At 36.3% G+C, this 25,327-nt stretch overlaps 1 protein-coding gene and 1 non-coding gene across 9 annotated transcripts in view; one reads left to right on the forward strand and one right to left on the reverse strand.

Annotated features, from left to right (window-relative positions):
- ALS2 (alsin Rho guanine nucleotide exchange factor ALS2) overlaps window positions 1-25,327 on the reverse strand; it is an 88,652-nt gene that overhangs the window by 20,313 nt on the left and 43,012 nt on the right. For 7 of the 8 annotated variants that reach the window (XM_036857367.1, XM_036857362.1, XM_036857364.1 and 4 more), the window contains 10 exons: window positions 24,210-24,390; window positions 22,370-22,435; window positions 17,846-18,008; window positions 13,775-13,906; window positions 13,244-13,372; window positions 12,804-12,874; window positions 12,339-12,405; window positions 3,419-3,621; window positions 3,234-3,299; window positions 2,106-2,204 (listed from right to left, as the gene is read on the reverse strand). In XM_036857367.1, coding sequence (XP_036713262.1) covers window positions 2,106-2,204; window positions 3,234-3,299; window positions 3,419-3,621; window positions 12,339-12,405; window positions 12,804-12,874; window positions 13,244-13,372; window positions 13,775-13,906; window positions 17,846-18,008; window positions 22,370-22,435; window positions 24,210-24,390 — 1,177 coding nt within the window. Of the gene's footprint in view, window positions 1-2,105; window positions 2,205-3,233; window positions 3,300-3,418; window positions 3,622-12,338; window positions 12,406-12,803; window positions 12,875-13,243; window positions 13,373-13,774; window positions 13,907-17,845; window positions 18,009-22,369; window positions 22,436-24,209; window positions 24,391-25,327 lie in introns of those variants that run through there. The other variant, XR_005020558.1, reaches the window with a different exon arrangement.
- Window positions 15,088-15,190, forward strand: LOC118898636. Its single transcript, XR_005020779.1, has one exon. It is a non-coding gene; the product is annotated as a U6 spliceosomal RNA (small nuclear RNA).

Raw genomic sequence — 25,327 nt, forward strand, 5'->3', positions numbered from 1 at the left:
TTTTGTTTTTTTTTTCTCATGGCTTTTTTTTTTAAAAACATCTTTATTGGAGTATAACTGCTTTACAATGGTGTGTTAGTTTCTGCTTTATAACAAAGTGAATCAGCTATACATATACATCTATCCCCATATCTCCTCTCTCTTGCATCTCCCTCCCACCCTCCCTATCCCACCCCTCTAGGTGGTCACAAAGCACCGAGCTGATCTCCCTGTGCTATGCAGCTGCTTCCCACTAGCTAGCTATTTTACATTTGGTAGTGTATATATATCCATGCCACTCTCTCACTTCGTCCCAGCTTACCCTTCCGCCTCCCCGTGTCCTCAAGTCCATCCACTACGTCTGCGTCTTTATTCCTGTCCTGCCCCTAGGTTCTTCAGAACCTTTTTTTTTTTTAGATTCCATATGTATGTGTTAGCATATGGTATTTGTTTTTCTCTTTCTTAGTTCACGCTGTATGACAGACTCTAGGTCCATCCACCTCACTACAAATAACTCAATTTCGTTTCTTTTTATGGCTGAATAATATTCCATTGTATATATGTGCCACATCTTCTTTATCCATTCATCTGTCGATGGATGATTAGGTTGCTTCCATGTCCTGGCTACTGTAAATAGAGCTGCAATGAACATTTTGGTACATGACTCTTTTTGAATTATGGTTTTCTCAGGGTATATGCCCAGTAGTGGCATTGCTGGGTCATATGGTAATTCTATTTTTAGTTTTTTGAGGAACCTCCATATTGTTCTCCACAGTGGCTGTTATCAATTTACATTCTCACCAACAGAGCAAGAGGGTTCCCTTTTCTCCACACCCTCTCCAGCATTTATTGTTTGTAGATTTTTTGATGATGGCCATTCTGACTGCTGTGAGGTGATACCTCATTGTAGTTTTGATTTGCATTTCTCTAATGATTAGTGATGTTGAGCATCCTTTCATATGTTTGTTGGCAATCTGTATATCTTCTTTGGAGGAATATCTATTTAGGTCTTCTGCCCATTTTTGCATTGGGTTGTTTATTTTTTTGATATTGAGCTGCATGAGCTGCTTGTAGATTTTGGAGATTAATCCTTTGTCAGCTGCTTCATTTGCAAACATTTTCTCCCATTCTGAGGGTTGTCTTTTCGTCTTGTTTATAGTTTCCTTTGCTGTGCAAAAGCTTTGAAGTTTCATTAGGTCCCATTTGTTTATTTTTGTTTTTATTTCCATTTCTCTAGGAGGTGGGTCAAAAAGGATCTTGCTGTGATTTATGTCATAGAGTGTTCTGCCTATGTTTTCCTCTAAGAGTTTGATAGTGTCTGGCCTTACATTTAGGTCTTTAATCCATTTTGAGTTTATGTTTGTGTATGGTGTTAGGGAGTGTTCTAATTTCATTCTTTTACATGTAGCTGTCCAGTTTTCCCAGCACCACTTATTGAAGAGGCTGTCTTTTCTCCATTGTATGTTCTTGCCTCCTTTGTCATAGATTAGGTGACCATATGTGTGTGGGTTTGTCTCTGGGCTTTCCATCCTGTACCATTGATCTATATTTCTGTTTTTGTGCCAGTACCATACTGTCTTGATTACTGTAGCTTTGTAATATAGTCTGAAGTCCAGGAGCCTGATTCCTCCAGCTCCGTTTTTCTTTCTCAAGATTGCTTTGGTTATAAAAATCTCATTTTTGAATGACTGAGTCTAAGAAGTTGAAGATGTTGTGGGTGGTATTTTGTGTTAACATGGGGAAAAATGTGTATTTAGTCCCTTACAGGAAAATGAAATAATGAGTCATCTCTGAAAGAATGACAGGCTTTGTCCATATCAGAATCATGCAGTAAATATAAGATAAATTTACAAGCAAGGTATTTAGGAGATTCTATGAGAAAGTTATGGTTTACAAGGCTTACACAGTTTTGTGAAGAACTAAATAATAACCTAATATTTTCATCTTGTGATAGATGAGAGGTTGTTCTTTTAAAGAAGACTCTATATAGTTCTATATAGTTTCAGTCATAAGAAGAATAAACAAAACTTACTGCTTGGAAAATTTGGCTACACAAACATTTAGGTTTAAATGATTCTTTGAAAAAGCAACACCAACCAGTCCAGCAACATTTCTAATGCTATTACCTATAGACTCCTTGACCACACATTTTTCCTTCTTTCCAATGGCCCACATAATGGTCTTCTTTGTTCAGTGCTTTGTTTGGGATTCTGTATTCTCCATACCTGCCAAGGGGAATAAAAACATCTTAAGATGCATTATGCCATATTCACCTTTTATGTGTATACACTGGCAAATATAACAAGAACAGAGAAAAGATCTGTTGATACCTAGAGGAGGAAAGGGGTAAATGGGGTCTTGGTTTAAGCTGTTATCTATTACCTAAGCTATGTGGCAAGTCTTAGAGGAGTGGGACATCAACACCACTACACAGAGCAATTAGGTGTTTTATCCCAAGTCCAGTGAAAAACAGAAAACCTGTGGTTTAGGCCTATTTCCGCCACTAATTAGCTGCATCACCTTGGGTAAGTCCAGGTACCCAGCTCCCTCATCTGTGTAATAAGGGGGGTAAATCAGATTATCTCAAGTCTCTTCTCATTCTGAAATTCTATTAAATGGAGATTAAAAGACATCATAAAACTTTATATTATCACACACAAAAAAAATCACCTACACAATTTATATAATAATCTTTTGATATAGTAAAATATATCAGTTCTCTAACATGATACAAAATACTTCACTGCCATATATTTACAGTGTTAGAAAACATAAGTTTATATAAAAATAGTGTCATTTGAGTACCATTAGGATACAATATCATTTAGAAGATTTCCCCCTCAACAGATCACAGAAATTAAAGATGAATTAAAGCTACTGAAAGGAAAATTTCTCTATGTCCTTTGTGTAAAGGGGGCACTTCTATATCAACAATCTCAACATCAACATTACCCAAGGTCCTCAGTCTTTACAACTAAGAAATGGATAGAAAACACAGTTCCACGTCAACAGATGTAAGCTGTGTAACTTGAGGTAACACAGCTGTCAAGGTAAGTGATTCATTCTAGACAAATCAAGGCTGCACCCTGGATTCCTAGCTCTCTTCATGTTCATACATGTGCATTATAAGTCCTAATCCACTTCCAAAAGCACAAAACAAAATTCTACTAACTGTCTTGAAGATAACTCTAAACACAAAATAACATAATTTAAGTCTGTAGTTGAATTTACACTCATGTTCACGAAGTTCTTACCCATCTTCCAAGCCATTCCTGAACATGCCAGAATACATCTTTCCATCTGGCCACTTCAAAACCCCTCTGCAATGCATAAGTAAAGAATAATACATGTCAATTAATGTTCCTGATAATCAGTACTTTTGCAGTAATTAGACTACCATCCTGACTCCAGGCATAAATCCAACTGTAAACATTCTCACCTGCCATGAGGTTTCCCTGAAAGCCAGCGTCCATCATAGGTTGCATCCTTTAGGCGAGGATCCTTGTAAAAAGTATATTTGGCACTGCGTGAAATGGGTGGTTCCTGCCTTTGAATACTGCTGCCACTTCCATAAGATGGAAAATCAAACGTCCCCCTCAAAGCCTGATCCACAGCTTGGCTTATAGCCCGGAGCCACTTTGTCTAGGAGCAAAAAGTAAATTTCAGTAAGCTTAAGGCAACAACTCATCAAGCACCGCTTTAAATCCTGCTAGCTTTCCTTGGTGTGAAAAAACTTCTGACTCCTAATACTCTCCTTATTGAGTAATACTGATTGGCTCTTGAAATAAACTGCTTTATGTTTTAAATTGCTGCACTAAAACAACAACAGAGAAGCAAGAAGAACTACAATCCTGCAGCCTATGGAACAAAAACCACATTCACAGAAAGATAGAAAAAATAAAAAGGCAGAGGACTATGTACCAGATGAAGGAACAAGATAAAACCCCAGAAAAACAACTAAATAAAGTGGAGATAGGCAACCTTCAAGAAAAGAATTCAGAATAATGATAGGATGATCCAGGACCTTGGAAAAAGAATGGAGGCAAAGATCGAGAAGATGCAAGAAATGTTTAACAAAGACCTAGAAGAATTAAAGAACAAACACCTAGAAGAATTAAAGAACAAACAAACAGAGATGAACAACACAATAACTGAAATGAAACATACACTAGAAGGAATCAATAGCAGAATAACTGAGGCAGAAGAATGGATAAGTGACCTGTAAGACAGAATGGTGGAATTCACTGCCACGGAAGAGAATAAAGAAAAAAGAATGAAAACAAATGAAGACAGTCTAAGAGACCTCTGGGACAACATTAAACACACGAACATTTGCATTATAGGGGTCCCAGAAGGAGGAGAGAGAGAGAAAGGACCCGAGAAAATATTTGAAGAGATTATAGTCAAAAATTTCCCTATCATGGGAAAGGAAATAGCCACCCAAGTCCAGGAAGCACAGAGAGTCCCAGGCAGGATAAACCCAAGAAGAAACAGGCTGAGACACATAGTAATCAAATTCACAAAAATTAAAGACAAAGAAAAATAATTAAAAGCCACAAGGGAAAAATGACAAATAACATACAAGGGAACTCCCATAAGGTTAACAGCTGATTTCTCAGCAGAAACCCTACAAGCCAGAGGGAGTGGCACGATATATTTAAAGTGGTGAAAGGGAAGAAACTACAACCAAGATTATTCTACCCGGCAAGGATCTCATTCAGATTCGATGGAGAAATCAAAAGCTTTACAGACAAGAAAAGCTAAGTGAATTCAGCACCACCAAACCAGCTCTACAACAAATGCCAAAGGAACTTCTCTAAGTGGGAAACACAAGAGAAGAAAAGGAACTACAGGGCTTCCCTGGTGGCGCAGTGGTTAAAAATCTGCCTGCCAATGCAGGGGACACAGGTTCAAGCCCTGGTCTGGGAAGATGCCACATGTCGCGGAGCAACTAAGCCCTTGCGCTACAACTACTGAGCCTGCGCTCTGGAGCCCATGAGCCACAACTACTGAGCCCACGTGCCACAACTACTGAAGCCCATGCACCTAGAGGCCATGCTCTGCAACAAGAGAAGCCACTGCAACGAGAAGCCCGCGCACCACAAGGAAGAGTAGCCCCCGCTCGCCACAACTACAGAAAGCCCGCATGCAGCAACAAAGACCCAATGCAGCCTAAAATAAATAAATTAAATAAATTAATTTTTAAAAAAAGGACCTATAAAAACAAAACAATTAAGAAAATGGTAATAGGAACATATGTATCGATAAATACCTTGAATGTGAATGGATTAAATGCTCCAACCAAAAGACACAGGCTTGCTGAATGGATACAAAAACAAGACCCATATATATGCTGTCTACAAGAGACCCACTTCAGACCTAGGGACACATATAGACTGAAAGTGAGGGGATGGAAAAAGATATTCCATGCAAATGGAAATCAAAAGAAAGCTGGAGTAGCAATACTCATATCAGATAAAATAGACTTTAAATCAAAGAATGTTACAAGAGACAAGGAAAGACACTACATAATGATCAAGGGATCAATCCAAGAGAAAGATATAACAATTATAAATATATATGCACCCAACATAGGAGCACCTCAATACGTAAGGCAACTGCTAACAGCTATAAAAGAGGAAATTGACAGTAACACAATAATAGTGGGGGACTTTAACAGGTCACTTACCCCAATGGACAGATCTTCCAGACAGAAAATTAATAAGGAAAAACAAGCTTTAAATGACAAAATAGACCAGATAGACTTAATCGATATTTATAGGGCATTCCATCCAAAAACAGCATATTACACTTTCTTCTCAAGTGCACACAGAACATTCTCCAGGATAGACCACATCTTGGGTCACAAATCAAGCCTTAGTAGATTTAAGAAAATTGAAATCATATCAAGCATCTTTTCCGACCACAATGCTATGAGATTAGAAATAAATTACAGGGAAAAAAACGGAAAAAACACAAACACATGGAGGCTAAACAATACGTTACTAAATAACCAAGAGATCATTAAAGAAATCAAAGAGGAAATCAAAAAATACTTAGAGACAAACGACAATGAAAACACGACAATCCAAAACCTACGCGATGCAGCAAAAGCAGTTCTAAGAGAGAAGTTTATAGCATTACAATCCTACCTCAAGAAACAAGAAAAATCTCAAATAAACAATCTAACCAAACAAACTAGTGGTTACCAGTGGGGAGAGGGAAGGGGGAAGTGGCAAGGTAAGGGTAGGGGATTAAGAGGTACAAACTACTATGTATAAAATAAATAAACTACAAGTATATGTTGTATAGCACAGGGAATATAACCAATATTTTATAATAACTTTAAATAAAAAAATTTGAATTGCCAAAAAAAAAATCTAACCTTACACCTAAAGGAACTAGAGAAACAAGAACAAACAAAACCCAAAGTTATGTAGAAGGAAAGAAATCATAAAGATCAGAGCACAAATAAATGAAACAGAAACAAAGAAAACAATAGCAAAGATAAATAAAACTAAAAGCTGGTTCTTTGAGAAGATAAACAAAATTGATAAACCAAGAAAAAGAGGGAGAGGACTCAAATCAATAAAATTAGAAATGAAAAAGGAGAAGTTACAACAGACACCGCAGAAGTACAAAGCATTGTAAGAGAGTACTACAAGCCACTTTATGCCAATAAAATGGACAACATGGAAGAAAAGGACAAATTCTTAGAAAGGTATAACCTTCCAAGACTGAACCATGAAGAAATAGAAAATATGAACAGACCAATCACAAGTAATGAAATTGAAACTGTGATTAAAAATCTTTCAACAGGGCTTCCCTGGCGGCACAGTGGTTGAGAATCTGCCTGCCAATGCAAGGGACACGGGTTCGAGCCCTGGTCTGGGAAGATCGCACATGCCACGGAGCAACTAGGCCTGTGAGCCACAACTACTGAGCCTGCGCGCCTGGAGCCTGTGCTCTGCAACAAGAGAGGCCGTGATAGTGAGAGGCCCGTGCACCGTGATGAAGAGTGGCCCCCACTTGCCGCAACTAGAGAAAGCCCTTGCACAGAAACGAAGACCCAACACAGCCATAAATAAATAAATAATTTTTTTTTAAAAGCAAAAAAAAAAAAACAAACAAAAAAAACCCACAGCACCTCTTCAAGGTCCCAGAAAGAATCAACTCTCAAAAAAAAAAAAAAAAAAAAAAATCTTGCAACAAACAAAAGTCCAGGACCAGATGGCTTCACAGGTGAATTCTACCAAACATTCAGAGAAGAGCTAACACCCATCCTTCTCAAACTCTTCTAAAAATTGTAGAGGAAGGAACAATCCCAAACTCATTCTACACGGCCACCATCACCCTGATACCAAAACCAAAGATACTACAAAAAAAGAAAATTACAGACCAATATCACTGATGAATATAGATGCAAAAATCCTCAACAAAATACTAGCAAACAGAATCCAACAACACATTAAAAGGATCATACACCACGATCAAGTGGGATTTATCCCAGGGATGCAAGGATTCTTCAATATACGCAAATCAATCAGTGTGATACACCATATTAACAAATTGAAGAATAAAAACCATATGATCATCTCAATAGATGCAGAAAAAGTTTTTGACAAAATTCAACACCCATTTATGATAAAAACTCTCCAGAAAGTGGGCATAGAGGGAACCTACCTCAATATAACAAAGGGCATATATGACAAACCCACAGCAAACATCATTCTCAATGGTGAAAAACTGAAAGCATTTCCTCTAAGATCAGGAACGAGACAAGGATGTCCACTCTCACCACTATTATTCAACATAGTTCTGGAAGTCCTAGCCACGGCAATCAGAGAAGAAAAAGAAATTAAAGGAATAAAAGTTGGAAAAGAAGAAGTAAAACTGTCACTGTTTGCGGATGACATGATACTATACATAGAAAATCCTAAAACTGCCACCAGAAAACTGCTAGAGCTAATTAATGAATAAGTAAAGTTGCAGGATACAAAATTAATGCACAGAAATCTCTTGCATTCCTAAACACTAATGATGAAAAATCTGAAAGAGAAATTATGGAAACACTCCCATTTACCATTGCAACAAAAAGAATAAAATACCTAGGAATAAACCTACCTAGGGAGACAAAAGACCTGTATGCAGAAAACTATAAGACACTGAAGAAAGAAATTAAAGATGATACCAACAGATGGAGAGATATACCATGTTCTTGGATTGGAAGAATCAACATTGTGAAAATGAGTATACTACCCAAAGCAATCTACAGATTCAATGCAATCCCTATCAAATTACCAATGGCATTATTTACAGAGCTAGAACAAATCATCTTAAAATTTGTATGGAGACACAAAAGACCCCGAATAGCCAAAGCAGTCTTGAGGGGAAAAAAATGGAGCTGGAGGAATCCGACTCCCTGACTTCAGACTATACTACAAAGCTACAGTAATCAAGACAATATGGTACTGGCACAAAAACAGAAACATAGATCAATGGAACAAGATAGAAAGCCCAGAGATTAACCCACGCACCTATGGTCAACTAATCTATGACAAAGGAGGCAAAGATATACAATGGAGAAAAGACAGTCTCTTCAATAAGTGGTGCTGGGAAAACTGGACACCTATAGGTAAAAGAATGAAATTAGATTACTCCCTAACACCATACACAAAAATAAACTCATAATGGATTAGAGACCTAAATATAAGACTGGACACTATAAAACTCTTAGAGGAAAACATAGGAAGAACACTCTTTGACATAAATCACAGCAAGATCTTTTTTGATCCACCTCCTAGAGTAATGGAAATAAAAACAAAAATAAACAAATGGGACCTAATGAAACTTCAAAGCTTTTGCACAGCAAAGGAAACCATAAACAAGACGAAAAGACAACCCTCAGAATGGGAGAAAATATTTGCAAACGAATCAACGGACAAAGGATTAATCTCCAAAATATATAAACAGCTCATTCAGCTCATATTAAAGAAACAAACACCCCAATCCAAAAATGGGCAGAAGACCTAAATAGACATTTCTCCAAAGAAGACATACAGACGGCCATGAAGCACATGAAAAGATGCTCAACATCACTAATTATTAGAGAAATACAAATCAAAACTACAATGAGGTATCACCTCACTCCTGTTAGAATGGGCATTATCAGAAAATCTACAATCAACAAATGCTGGAGAGGGTGTGGAGAAAAGGGAACCCTCTTGCACTGTTGGTGGGAATGTAAATTGATACAGCCACTATGGAGAACAATATGGAGTTTCCTTAAAAAACTAAAAATAGAATTACCATATGACCCAGCAATCCCACTACTGGGCATATACCCTGAGAAAACCGTAATTCAAAAGGACACATGCACCCGAATGTTCATTGCAGCACTATTTACAATAGCCAGGTCATGGAAGCAACCTAAATGCCCATCAACAGACGAATGGATAAAGAAGTTGTGGTACATATATACAATGGAATATTACTCAGCCATAAAAAGGAATGAAATTGAGTCATTTGTTGAGAAGTGGATGGATCTAGAGACTGTCATACAGAGTGAAGTAAGTCAGAAAGAGAAAAACAAATATCGTATATTAACGCATGTATGTGGAACCTAGAAAAATGGTACAGATGAACCGGTTTGCAGGGCAGAAGTTGAGACACAGATGTAGAGAATGGACATATGGACACCAAGGGGGGAAAACTGCGGTGGGGTGGGGATGGTGGTGTGCTGAATTGGGCGATTGGGACTGACATGTATACACTGATGTGTATAAAATGGATGCCTAATAAGAACCTGCAGTATAAAAAAACAAAGAAACAAAAAAAAAGTAAAAGTACCATTTCCCTCCTGAAAAAAAAAAAAAAAATTGTAGAGGAAGGAACAATCCCAAACTCATTGTATGAGGCCACCATCACCCTGATACCAAAACCAAAGATACTACAAAAAAAGAAAATTACAGATGAATATCCCTGATGAATATAGATGCAAAAATCCTCAACAAAATACTAGCAAACAGAATCCAACAACATATGAAAAAGATCATACACCATGATCAAGTGGGATTTATCCCAGGGATGCAAGGATTCTTCAATGTACACAAATCAATCAATGTGATACACCATAGTAACATATTGAAGAAAAAACATATGATCATCTCAATAGATTCAGAAAAAGCTTTTGACAAAATTCAACACACATTTATGATAAAAACTCTCCAGAAAGTGGGCACAGAGGGAACCTACCTCAACAAAATAAAGGCCATATATGACAAACCCACAGCAAACATCTTTCTCAATGGTGAAAAACTGAAAGCATTTCCTCTAAGATCAGGAACAAGACAAGGATGTCCACTCTCGCCACTCTTATTCACCATAGTTTTGGAAGTCCTAGCCACAGCAATCAGAGAAGAAAAAGAAATAAAAGGAATACAAATTGGAAAAAGAAAAAGTAAAACTGTCACTGTTTGCAGATGACATACCATACATACAGAATGCTAAAGATGCCACCAGAAAACTACTAGAGCTAATCAATGAATTTGGTAAAGTGGCAGGATACAAAATTAATGCACAGAAATCTTTTCTATTCCTATACACTAACAACGAAAGATCAGAAAGAGAAATTAAGGCAACAATCCCATTCACCACTGCAACAAAAAGAATGAAATACCTAGGAATAAACCTACCTAGGGAGACAAAAGACCTGTACGCAGATAACTATAAGACACTGTTGAAAGAAATCAAAGATGACACAAACAGATGGAGAGGTATACCATGGTCTTGGATTGGAAGAATCAATATTGTGAAAATGACTGTACTACCCAAAGGAATCTAAAGATTCAATGCAATCCCTATCAAATTACCAATGGCATTTTTTACAGAATTAGAACAAAAAATTTTTAAATTTGTATGGAGACCCAAAAGACCTGGAATAGCCAAAGCAATCTTGAGAAAGAAAAATGGAGCTGGAGGAATCAGGCTCCCTGACTTCAAATTATGCTACAAAGCTACAGTAACCAAGACAATATGGTACTTGCACAAAAACAGAAATATAGATCAATGGAACAGGATAGAAAGCCCAGAGATAAACCCACACACCTATGGTCAACTAATCTATGACAAAGGAGGCAAGGACATACAATGGAGAAAAGACAGTCTCTTCAATAAGTGGACAGCTACATGTAAAAGAATGAACTTAGAACACTCCCTAACACCATACACAAAAATAAACTCCAAATGGATTAAAGACCTAAGTGTAAGACCGGACACTATAAAACTCTTAGAGGAAAACATAGGAAGAACACTCTTTAACATAAATCACAGCAAGATCTTTTTTGACCCACCTCCTAGAGTAATGGAAATAAAAACAAAATAAACAAATGGGACTTAATGAAACTTAAAAGCTTTTGCAAAGCAAAGGAAACTATAAACAAGATGAAAAGACAACCCTCAGAATGGGAGAAAATATTTGCAAATGAATCAATGGACAAAGAATTAATCTCCAAAATAGAAATGCAAATCAAAACTACAATGAGGTATCACCTCACACTGGTCAGAATGCCCATCATCAAAAAATCTACAAACAAATGCTGGAGAGGGTGTGGAGAAAAGGGAACCCTCTTGCACTGTTGGTGGGAATGTAAATTGGTACAGCCACCATGGAGAACAGTATGGAGGTTCCTTAAAAAACTAAAAATAGAATTACTGTATGACCCAGCAATCACACTACTGAGCATATACCCAGAGAAAACCATAACTCAAAAAGACAGATGCACCCCAATGTTCATTGCAGCACTATTTACAATAGCCAGGACATGGAAGCAACCTAAATGCCCATCGACAGACGCATGGATAAAGAAGATGTGGTACATATATACAATGGAATATTACTCAGCCATAAAAAGGAAAGAAATTGGGTCATTTGTAGAGATGTGGATGGACTCAGAGACTGTCATACAGAGTGAACTAAGTCAGAAAGAGAAAAACAAATATCATATATAAATGCATATATGTGGAATCTAGAAAAATGGTACAGATGAACCAGTTTGCAAGGCAGAAATAGAGACACAGATGTAGAGAACAAACGTATGGACACCAAGGGGGGAAAGTGGTGGTGGTGGTGTGATGAAATGGGAGACTCGGATTGACATGTATACACCAATATGTATAAAATAGATAACTAATAAGAAACTGCTGTATAAAAAAATAAAATAAAATAAAGAACAACAACAGCAACAACGAAATTCTACAGTCTTGGTTTAATGACGATTTATCAGGCGTAATTATGGATCATTAGGCAAGACAGAAAGAGCCAGGCCAAAGATGGAAAGAAAATACCATGATGGACTAACCTTTTCCTGGGGTGTTGATGAAATGAGAGTGAACTGCTCCTCAGGTGTAGTTATCTTTAGGCCATTCCTAAAACGTTCACAATGATAAAGATCAGTAAGTATGACAACCTGTCATTACAACATCAATCCTCAAATATGAAAAGCAACTTGTTTATTTCAAAGGGATCAGAAGTCAATTAAATTTAAATATATTCAATGCCCTGGGTGTGGTTCCCACGGTGGGAAAAGGACACAGTTATTTCTCTGGGTTAAACAATGGGGATGAGAACAATGGAGAAGCCCTTCCACCACTTGTCATGATTTGTCATGTTCTTCCCAGCAGGGCACTTACTACCTACGTGCTGGGAGGGTAAGCCTTCTTGTGCAGAATGGGGAGGCCTCCTGAGCCTCCCCATTTTATTCATGTCTAAGGAAACAAACTGGGTAAGTAACAGAGGAAGGGAATGAGGTTGGGGGGACACTTACACACCACCAGCTTCTTCAGAAAGTGGCTCTGCCCACAGTGTGGCCAAAGGGAAAACATGGTGTGTGGAGAACTGAAACAAAGAACATGGAGACACATCTGAGAAAGCCCATGTGGGCCCTGGGGTCACTGCTGCAGAACCCCTTTCAAACGGTTAAGTCCACCTCAGCCACATAGTCCCCATAACATAACTAACCCCAATGGTCTCGCCATGTCTGCTGCAAGGACCCCTTCAGATGGCTGACACTCATTTTCAAGTTGGAAACTAAAAAAGCTCCCTGAAATCTGGCCAGTACCACAAAAGCAAGCTAAACAGTCTCTTTTACTCAAGAGTTTCAGTAAAATCACAATAGTTTGTAAAATAAACTGATACTACGATTAATTAAATACTCATAGTACTGCACCTTCCAGGGCCTCTTTTAAGGTTAGGAATCCAGCCTACCTGGGCATGGACTAGGGCATCATTAAAGAGAATGAACCAATTCACAGAAAACCTCCCAGCATGCTGCAGAGACAGGGCCCGGTTACTGCTCTCACACAGCAGTCGACGCTCTGGCTTCCTCAAGGAATCCTGGGATTAAAAACAAATACAAAATTGAAGTATCAAAATTATTTTCTGCAAAGAGAAGATGAAAAAGTACAAATCACATTTAGGAGAATTTGTTGGTCATAGCTTAGTTTGGTGTTAAACCTAAATTCAGATGGGATCCAGACATTTCACAAAATCAGTGCTCAAAGGAAAATAAAAAGATAGGAACAAACAAAAGAGAGAGAGACATATTCAGAAAGGATTCCTAGCCATGAGGGAAGGTGTTGATATTTAAAGCCCCCACTGCTGTGGTCCTTAGCTGCCCTTAGAAAAGGGGTCATTGAAGCATTATTACCATAAATAAGTGAGAAACCGAGAAAATTATGGCAGCTGTTATGGATAAGCCTGCTGTTTTCTGGGATATCAACAATTGGCACGGTTTACCGTCATTTTTCCAGGAAAGGTCTTCCAGAAACCCAGTGTGTATTCTGCTTCCTTCCTTTTCCTGCCGAGATGGAGAGCAAGAGACTCATAACAAGAACTGGAATCCTGCAGTTTCTGGTATTCTGGAGATGTCTAGAGGCCAATAATTAAGGAGGGAAAAAAGAATATAAAACAATTGTCCAGAATTTGTAGCCTCAGTGTGCTTTAGATATGTAGTAATAATTTAGGGAGGGAAGCCAGCCTAAGAACAGATATGGTACACTAAAGGGAGCTGAGGAAAAAGAAGACTAGTTCCAGAAAATCCTACCACATACAGGTACATATGAAATAGGGGAAGAACTCAAGGGGAAAAGAAATATACACTGACAGTTATCAGTGAGGACAGCAGCAGAGAACTCAGGACAGGACAGGAATTCTCAGGGGTTTTGGTCTCGGGATCCCTCTGTTTTGCTTATGTGGGTTATTATCTCCTGATATTTACCATATCAGAAAATAAAGTTTAAAAAACTTTAAATCTTTATAAACTCACTTCAAATACAATAACACTTTTAATGAAAAATAACTAAAATTTCCAAAACAAAAAAATGTTTCATGAGAAAAGTGACATTGTTCTACATCTTTTCCAACCTCTTTAATATCTGACTTAAAAGATGACGGCTGGATTTTCATATCTGCCACTGCATTTAATCTGTTAAGATTCTTTATTTGAAATAAATGAAGAAAATCTTGCTTTTTAAAGATATATAGTCAGAAAAGGGAGGAGGATTTTAATAGCCATTTCATATAATTGTGGATATTCTCCTTTGAAACTATACCAAAACTTGTTAAGTGGTAGTTTCTTAAAGAGTAGCTAAAATGTGGAATCTGAAACTACATCAAAGTCTTTGTATCCCGTTACATTAAAATTCACTGGTCTTTCCTACACTTTGAATAGATTTTTTTTAAACCTATGCATGATTTTATAACGTGTGAATTGGACATATGAAAAATACTGGTTCAGTGAATTATGCAGATCTTCCAAATGTTGATACATTTTATTGTATCAAAAAGCACATTAAATCATCACCAATCTCATCAGAAAGTCTTTAAATATTGGAAAAATGCCAAGGTTGCAGTGATAGACACGTTTTCCACATTTTAATTTTTGCTTAAAAATTCAGATTTTATCATTGGCAACAAATACTGTCAGTTGTTCTCCTTGAAGTGACAGGCTCATTTAACCCCCTTTTTGAGAAAGTATCTGTCAAATACCCAAGTCTGAATAACCATAGTTTATCTGTCAATTGTTCTTTCAAGTTAAAAAAAAAAAAGTGTTGCTTCAGCAGCATATATACTAAAATTGGAACGATACACAGAAGATTAGCATGGCCCCTGAGCAAGAATGGCATGCAAATTCGTGAAGCATTCCACATTTAAAAGAAAAAGGCAGCTTTCAACTCAAACGATCTCAATCTTGTGCTCTTCCTTGAAAAACATTCATACTTTGGGATGCAGCAGAGCTGCTTTCTGTGTACTCCCCATTTCATCATGCAGAATATTAAAAAGACGTTATATTTCTGTATGTGGTGATAAATGTTAACTAGACTTACTGTGGTCATTTCATAATATGTACATATATTGAATCACTATGTTGTATACCTGAAACTAATAAAATGTTATATGTCAATTATCTCTCTTTTTTTTTTTTAAAGATATATACTCAGTGGTTGATGCTAAAAAGAATTAATAATTTTTACCGCTTTACCAAGAATGTTTTTTAAGTGAAACTGGCAATTTTTTGTTTGTTTATTTTGTTTTTTAACTGCAAGTACATGCCAGCAAAGAACACAATGACTGAGTATAGTTTGGTGCCACTGCCTTGATTCATGCTAAGGAGCCAGCAGTTTGACCCATCTTTATCTCTGCACCATCAGTGCGAACGACAACACAGTGTAATCAGCAAATGTCTTAGTACTGTCCTGAAAACAGTTTGATCCTGCCATCTCCTGAAAGGGTCTCTAGAACCCCCAGGTGTCTGTGGACCAAGCTTTGAGAATCAACCACGGGATAGGGTATAATTGCGGTGTCTTGTGGAGAGCGAGCAGAAAGTAAGATGAAAAGATGATTCCTCACATTCGTAATTACTTTACATTCCACAGTTCTCAGTCATGCATATCCATTTTTTCCATTCATTTAAGGAACATTTAATGGTATCTACTACATATGGAATATTCTGTTGAGTGTTAGGGATAAAAAAATAAGTAAGGTACAATCTTTGTCTTCTGGGAGCTTATAACTAGGCAGAGAAGACAGAAAAACATATAACATACCAGAATAATACAGTGGTTTTGTTAATAGGTTATTGGAAGAGACAATATAGTAAAATAGTCAAAGGAACAGACTCTGGAGCCAGAATGCTCTGATATGAATTCTAGCTCTACCAATTCTCAGCTATGCCTCAATTCTCTCATCTGAAAAAGGGGGATGATAATAATAATATCTATTTCACAGGGTCAATGTGGGGATTAAATGAATATATATAACATGCTTAGAACAGTACCTGGCACATGGAGTGCATTTAATAAATATTAGGTATTATTTTTATTTAAAGAATTTTATACACATATAATGTCTCAGCTATACCTTACACTTACTAAGTAACAATTCGCAGTGATGGAACATAGCCACATGTTTTGAAAAACACAGATGATTTTGATCCCCAACCCTGGTTGAGGATCACCGACATAATGTGATAAGAAAATAATGGGGACATAAAGTACTAGCAAAACACAGAGAAGGGAATAACTAATTCTTAAGAGATGGGCAGGGAAAGGAGTGGAGTATGGTCAGAGAGGGCTTCATTTTCATGAGAAAAAGATTTTTGACTCAAGCCTTGAAGGTTTCCCATAATGAGGATAGAGGTAGGGTTGTTGTTTCAGGAGGAAACATTAAAAGCATATGAGAACTATATCCAGGAATCTGAACTAACATGTAGGACACAGGGTAGACTATAAGGCTAGAAACAAAAGAGAGTATCAGACTGTGAAGGGCCTTTAATGCCAAACTAAAAGAGCATGGATTTTTTACACAGAATTAGGACTCTTCAGACTGGAAATAGTACAGTATCAGACTCTGAACAATTCCAAGCTGATCTAGCTGATTTTTGATTAATTAAGGACATACTGAGTGAAATCTGTATCTCATTGGGATATTTGTGTAGCTCAAACCTTCATAGCTGAAATTAGATCAGTGTGGGGTAACACTGAAAACAGACAAAAGAACAGACTCACAAGACCACAGTAGGGTCAAATGTAGAAAGGCCACATCAATTCCTAGATCACTCTGGAGACAATATCTGTCCAGAGAAGGAGATAGATTCCAAGATTTGAAAAATCTTGAACTATAAGAAACCCTAGAATCATTATGGTTTCTCTAGAGCCCTTCAGAATGGAAACAAAATAAAACAACACGTTTCAGTACAATTTCAAAGGTGACTGCCTTAGGACCAGCTTTAACATACACCCATATCCTAGAGCAGTGCTAATTTTCTAGGACTCCACCTAACTAATTTTATACAGAAAGTGAACTCGTTAACGTTTGAGAAAATCCTGTAACACTGTGATTTCTCATAGCATATGCCAAGGTGACCTAAATACCTGGCATAAGTCTATCATGAGTCCAGGCTAGGTGCTAATGCCACTGCTGTACAAGTGTGTGTCATTATATAGGAAGCCAGGGTTTTAAACAGCTCTGTGTAATTGTACTCAGTATGTACTCAAACTTGGACAACTATTGAATGAGTAGCACAACTGGGTCTCAACTTTAGACTTTCATAAAGTGAATAAAATTAATCTTGTTAAGGTCCTGAGAGGAAACTGAATCTACAGCAAAGAACACTAGATATACCTACAGTCATACTTTCTTCTTTCATTTCCCTGAAGAAAAATAAATTTAGACACATTATAAATATTAAATTAGTGTAGTTCCAGATCTTGGGGTAGCATAATTCAAACAAACAAACAAATAAACAAACAAACAAACAATGATCCTTGACTTCCCAAGTGTCCAAAGGAGGTATACATGAGAGCTTACCACTTCAAAACAAGTAGCAAGCTTTAGCAAAACTTTGGCATAATTATGAAGTCGTCTGATTGGCAAGAAAAACAGGGTATTCAATATTTCCATCAACTGGGTGTTTTCATCATTCACTTCTGATAAATCTTGCAATAGTTCCTGGTTTTTATTTAGGAAATCACTGAAGAAAAAAAGGGATTCAGTTATCATTTTGGTACTGACAACACGCATGATATTGAGTAGAAATATTTCACTTGATACTACCTTTTTCAAAATGTACATTTTTAGGTGCTATGAAAGAAAAGTACCAGAAGATTAATACAATGAAATAAACCAGATGTAATTAAAAGAACTTCCCTGCCTATAAAATGGGATGTGGGGGTATAAAAAGTAGCAAATGGTAGCAATAGTAACTCTGTAATAGAAATGGTTAATCACAGGCTTGTGCCTGAAGTTCTAGGAAATGAATCATACATCCCACAGTTTCAGGGAATAATTGGAGACCAGCTGACACATTTACCTGTTAATTTCCAAGCCAGAAGTTACAGCAATAAATGGCAAGACTAACTGCTCTAATCAGTTGTGCTACACAGAAGAAATACTGGAGGAAAAACAAAGCTCTTTGCTCTAACAGAACTGGCGTGGAATATTAAAATACTTCTAATTTCTTCTTTTTTTTTCAATTGTTTATCATCTAATAAGAGTTTATTACAGGACAGTAATAAAAAGCTGTAGATACCAGTACTACAATTAACAGGAAACAGTAAAGCAAATTACATGTGCAGATTTTAATGCTGAGATCGTCAAAAGCATTTCAAACTGAAGCCAACATTTAGTTTTTATATTCAATTATATATAAGTTCATAATTAAAATTTTACTGCAAATTTTAAGGCTGATCAGTAACCCATTGAGACTATGCTCACCAGACTAAAACACTTAAAAGATCTGTAAAGTAGTAAGAGTTGGTGGAACAGAGTAATAATCATTATCTGCCACTTAATGAACAATAATTATGTGCCAGGTACTACCCTGACTGCTTTACAAGCACTATATTACAATTCTCAGCTACAAGGCTTCAAACAAAACAATGTCACACAAGACTATAAAGCAAAAATGAATAATTTTATAATCCCTTAGAGAACTATGGAATAAAGAGATGTTTAACTCAGAAATTATAAAATATTATCTTAGAAAGATGGAAAAATATGTAATAATTTCCAGGAACCCATAAGTTCAATGGCACAAAGTGGACTGTGGAATAGAGAACTATGGAATAAAGAGATGTTAAACTCAGAAATTATAAAATATTATCTTAGAAAGATGGAAAAATATGTAATAATTTCCAGGAACCCATAAGTTCAATGGCACAAAGTGGACTGTTCTATAATGCAATTAAGAGAGCGTGCCCCAAGGAACATGGCCCAGATTTTTGTTTATATTGGCTTGTTGGATGTTCCTACTTCCTCCACCACATTCTATTGCTGAGATCAGCTGGGGAAACTTATTTAACCCTACAGAAGTATTCTGCTTTGACCCGCTCCTGAGAGATGGAGGTGGTACATGGTGAACACATACTCCCTCTGACCACATTTCTTCTGGATGCTCAGTACTAGACCAGAAATGTTCCAACTCTTGTAAATCCCTATTACCTTTCTGGACTCACTCAAGTCCTTGCCTATAGACTTTCCCAAAAGGGGCCCTAGTATGCTCTCAGAAAACCTGAACTACTCTGTTTAGCTTATCTTCTCTTGGGAGTTTTGAATCCAATAGTGGCAATATTGCTCTTTCCTTATATGGCTAGGTTTGCACTTGTTACTCAAAAAATAAATATATTAAGGTAAAAATAACCCAAGTGTCCATTGACAGATGAATGGATAATCAAAATGTGGTATATACATACAATGGAATATTATTCAGACATATAATGAAATGAAATTTTGGTATATGCTACCACATGGATGGACCTTGAAAACATTATACTTAGGGAAATAAGCCAGACACAGAAGGACAACCACTATATGATTCCACTTATATGGTACCTAGAGCAGGCAAATTCATAGAGACAGGGAGTAGAGGTTACCAGGGGCTGGGGTGGGGGGAGTCTCTGTTTAACTGGTACAGAATTTTTGTTGGGGATGATAAAAAGTTTTGTGCAGAGACAGTGGTTTACACAACATCTGAATGTGCTTGATGCCACAGAACTGTACACTTAGGAATGGTTAAAATGATAAATGCTATGTATATTTTACCACAATATTAAAAATATATATATCTGATGATCAAACCACCAGGCTAGCCTGAGGTGAATGGCTAAGTGATAAACCAGCTAAGTGATGAAAGCTTAGGCAGATTCACTAACTGCCCATGGGCTCACTAGCTATACTCTAGAGATTCTCAAAGTGTTCTCTTTTTAAATGAATACCTTAAAATAACTTAAATTACTGATTTTGTAAATAGAAGTTAAAAAAAATGTTATTACTGCCTTTAACTATGTAAAACCCTGGGGTTCATGAACCACTGCTTAGGAAATGCTGTCCAAATCCAAACTTAATATCTGCTTCCATAGCTCAGAGTCACCCAGAGTTCATTAATTGCTTTCCACCTGTCCAGGCTCTCGCAAGAGGCTTTCACTTATGTCATTTGCTTTAGCTGCTCTAACAAGGAATCAGGTCAACCCTTGAGAACTCGACTCTGAAATACTAGAGGAAGGTTACATTACAGAAGGGCTAAAAAGTAAAAGAATAGAAAGCGGTGTCAAAATATTAATATTAAACAAAATAGCAAGATCAAGGATTTAAAACTTACTACATAAGTTTAAAATATAACACTCTTTAACCTGTCATTAAAAAAATGAAGGCCAAACCCCTATATTTTGGAAATGAATGAGCACGTGACATGAGTCAAATCATGATGGAAATCAGAGAAATATTTAGAACTGAATGACTACAAAAACAAAATGGATCAAAACTTTTTACATACAGCTAAAGCAACACTTAGAGGGAAATTTATAGCCTTAGATGAGTACTTTAGAAAAATTAAAAGATTGAAAAATTGATGAACTAAATGCTAAACTCATGAAGTTGGAAGACATGAACAGGTGAACATGAAGAAAGTAGAAGGAAATAAAAAACAGAAATTAGTGAAACAGAAAACAAAGAAAGGAAAGGATTAATTACAGCTTAATCTTTGAAAAGAATAACAAAAAAGGGTAAACTGCTGATAAGACTGACCAAGATAAAAAAATAAAAGGCTCAAATAAATAATAATAGGGATGAAAAATAGGAGCTACAACAAATTATAGAGGTGAACACATCTTAAGACAATGATAAAAATATTATGCCAATAAATTTGAAACAATTTTCCAGAAAAGTATAAACAATTAAAGCTGAAAGAAGAAATAAAGACTTGAACAGACCTATTCATTAAAAAAACTAAATAGTAGCTTAAAAACTCCCTACAGTAAATGCTCCCATGAAGACCATGCTTTTTAACAGATGATTTCTACCAAATCTTCAAAGTACAGATAATCCTGATCTGTACTTTGACAGAAAAAGATAGAAAAAGAGAGGAAGCTCCCTAACTCATTTTATAATTACTACTACAATCCTCTTACCAAAACTGGGCAAGTTCAGAAGAGAAGGAAAACATCATATTCACATAAATGCAAACATCTTAAATATTAGCAAATTGAATCCAGAAATGTATTAAAAAACTAATACATAAAGAGCACTGAATTTACCTTGGGAACCCAAGGATATTTAACATTTTTAAAAAATCAATTGCTCTTCAAGTTTTAGAAGGGAGCTGTTTAACCCTATAAATAATATTTACCAAAAACCTAAGGCAATCATGTTGAATGGTGAAATATTAAAAGCATTCCCTTTAAAACCAGAAATGAGACACGGTCATTACTATTCTTTCTATTAAGATATAAGATCAAAAGCAAACATGGCAAAACACTGACATCTGGGTTTAAACTTAAATCTTGGTTGTGAGTATATATTTGAAATGTTTACTATTAAAATATAACTGATTTTTAAACATGCCTTTCTTGCTAGGTCAACACTTGTTGAGAAACTACACAGTTCAGAATGACCGGCTCATGCAAGGGGCTTTTATATTTATTACTTATCCAGAGACCAAATGCGAAAACTTTGCATTTGTGCAACACTCTGCACTTTTCTCTGTACCATCACATAAATATTTGTTCCTCACAACTGGGGCGAGAACATTCCCATTTTTCAGAGAAAAAAAGTTAGGCTCAGTTTGGTGAGGAGAGCTGTCCAAAGTCTTGGGGATAATCAGTGGTAGCAGTAAAGAAGGACCCAGATCTTGCGGCTTTTTCAATACCATGCTACTTCCAATGATAATAAGGAGCTAATAACACCTATCTTTTATAAGATTTAGTGAAAGTCTACATTTTGATTTGTTTGGCAAAAGGACCAAGTCAAAGCTTTTCCTGGGCACTCAAAAACACAGAATGCTATAAAACATGATCTTTGGTTGTTAGAATAATAACTGTAAAGTATGTATTTGCTTACATGGCAGGCTTAGCAAGAAGCTGGAATCCTCCCATAACCAGGAAATTTGTAATAGATGTGCAATACCTTGAGCAAAAAAGAAAACACATGTATATTAGTGTTAAAAAGTAAGTTTGCTCTTCAGAGTTTTTGAACATGCGTCTGGAATAGATACTTCTTGGAATCTCATCAGCGAGTTTCAGAAATTTTGTGATGCTAACATTCATGAACTGTAAAGGACTGAAGAGAAGGGCAGGTTACATAATCACAAGTCAGGAGAAAAAAGCCATTTCAGTAAAGATGTTAATAGGAATTTTTTTAAAACGCCTAAAGTTATGCAGAAGATGCTAGAATTTACTTGGAAGATTTTACTTTGGTAACTTAACAAACATGAGAAAAGATGACTAAAATTGTTGAATTTTTAATAAAAATTTTCTCTAATCTTCTCTTTAGGTTTCCCAATTAAGTCTTCAGAAATAAACAATAGAGAAGGTAAGAAAATATGTTAAAAGAGCTTAAGTGAAGAAAGGTTAGAAAATGTTGGTTAAGTATTGATGTACAGTTAAAGAATAAGTCTTGAAATACTGCTTTGCACCATGTACATTTCTTTCACACTCCTGGGTTGGCAAATGGAATCATTTGACTTTGAGAGAGAAGGCGAATTCCCACTAAAACCAGCCCAAGGTACTGAACACTTAAAAATGGTTACAGTGGTAAATTTTATGTTATGTGTATTTTACCACAATTAAAAATAATTTTAAAAATTCATAAACAAATCAAGATTTTTTTACTTGCCTGATCTATATGAATACATTATTACATTAAAAAAAAAAAGCCCAAGGTATCAAAATAAAAGCATTTCCAAGCATAAGTCCTGACGTATCAGAGCAGAAAAAGAAGAAATACATTATGAGATCTGTACAAGTCAAAAAAGAAAAATTAGTACTAGTAAAAGCTGAAACTTTCACACACACAAAAATCTAGTTTAAAAAAGTAAATTCGCATCAAATTATGCTACTTTTTTTATATCTGAAATATGATGACTTAAAAGACTCTAATCAGGGTATTTCCTCACAGACCATAGCTTCAAATATATTCAATTTTGCTTAGAGCTAAAATCACATACATCTATCTGCACATATATGCCTAAGTCTGAAAGGAGATACACTAAGATTATTAACAATGGTTATTTCTGGTGGTAGGATTATGGGTGACTTTAAAATCTACACTTCAGATCAACAGCAGGACCTAATATACATTAAAATAACACTTAAATTATGCCTCACATAAGAAAAAGTGAGATATACTTAAAATTTCAAATACAGTTGGGATATTTTACTTGAAAAACATGAAAAGAACCTTGGATCACTATCTTAGGTTTTATTACAAAAATATCTTTATTTTAAAGATAGTTTGGTCTTTAAACTCTCCATGTACACAACAGTGAAAAGCAGGCACTGGAAGAGCTCCATATTTACAATCAACAGTTGGTCTTAAAATAATTGTTTAGTTACCTATTTCCTCAAATTTTAGTATAATTTACTTCAGGAAACAAAATTGTTCTCTAAAGAACCATATTTATTATAATACTTTTATGTAAACTAAGTACACTGTCAATCAGTCTGCTAGAATACAGAAGGAAATCTGAGAATGCATTATATTGAAATCTTTTTTCCCCTCTTAGAGCAAACTAAAATTTTAGCAATGCAGAACTATAGTTGTCTTAAGATTAAAACGCTGCTTTGCAATTTCTATTACCTTATAGCACTCTCCCTAATCTAGTCTCTTCTGATTAAGGAGCTGTTCTCCTTGGCAGAATAACCCTGCAGAGACTGAACATGACACGAGACTGGATACTTGCTCTGTATAACTATCCAAGAAGAGACTTGCATGCTTCAGGATGACCAAACTCCTGGCTTCCTTTATCCCCTGAAGGAAGCTGCTCAGTGAGGTTCCATGTTGACCAATTAGGTAACACAGCTTGCTGAACCGGCTTGCCACCTCCTGCAACAGCTGGACTGCACTTGCAGTGCCCAAATTTTCTGGAACAAAATGATGATGATGATGATGATAACATAACTTAAAGATTCATTATCTGAATACATTTTTATGACCAAGATTACGAATTTCCCTCTTCTAAAAATACTTAACAGGTTGAGATGTACTCTCAACTATGGAACCTAAATAATCAGTGTTAAAAAAAAAAAAAAAAAAGCAAATTCAGAGATCACAGTATCCAGTCATTTGAGGAACCTGTTAAAAACATTCACAGGACCCTACAGATTGTGACTCAGTAGGTCAGAGTTAAGATCCCCCAATTGGATTTTTTTTTTTTTAAAGTGCCTTCTAGTAATTCTGAAGACCAGCCAAATTTGAGAACCACTGTGCTAATCCAACTCTCCTCTCATTTTGAAGATAAGTCATCTAAGGCCAAGAGAAAGGAAGTGAATTATCTAATTTCACACAACTGGTTAGTGACAGCCAGGAATTAAACTCACTTCCATAGCTATATCTTGGTTAACATTTTCAACTTTTGTACTGACTTCTGCTCTACTTGTCCCTTGGACAAGCCCAACCCTTCACTGCAGACAGAGCAATCCAAAAATCAGACTGCCTTGGTCACTCTTAACTTTATAGAGAGCATCAGGAGATTATTGCTTTTCCCAGTCCAAAGCTCCCAATTTGTAGGACTTTTCTCCAAGCAGTGAGGCTGATGAGCAGACCAGCTAAAACCAACAAAGAAATCAGGAATCAGAACAGGAAAAGGGCAAGTTTCACTTTCCTTTCAGAGCAATCCAGGAAGCTTCCAGCTTGGATTGATTGCTTCCTATCCCTTGCCAAAGTCCTGGGGTGTTGAGCCCACCCACTGGAGGGGAATTTATAGAACAGGAACTCTACAACATTTAAAAAAGCAAAACATATTAAAAACAAAGACAAATGCAGATAGTCCCCAACTTACAAAGGGATTGAATTTGGAAA

This window comes from Balaenoptera musculus, chromosome 7 (genome assembly GCF_009873245.2).
Source record: "Balaenoptera musculus isolate JJ_BM4_2016_0621 chromosome 7, mBalMus1.pri.v3, whole genome shotgun sequence".
Taxonomy (NCBI): Eukaryota; Metazoa; Chordata; class Mammalia; order Artiodactyla; family Balaenopteridae; genus Balaenoptera; species Balaenoptera musculus.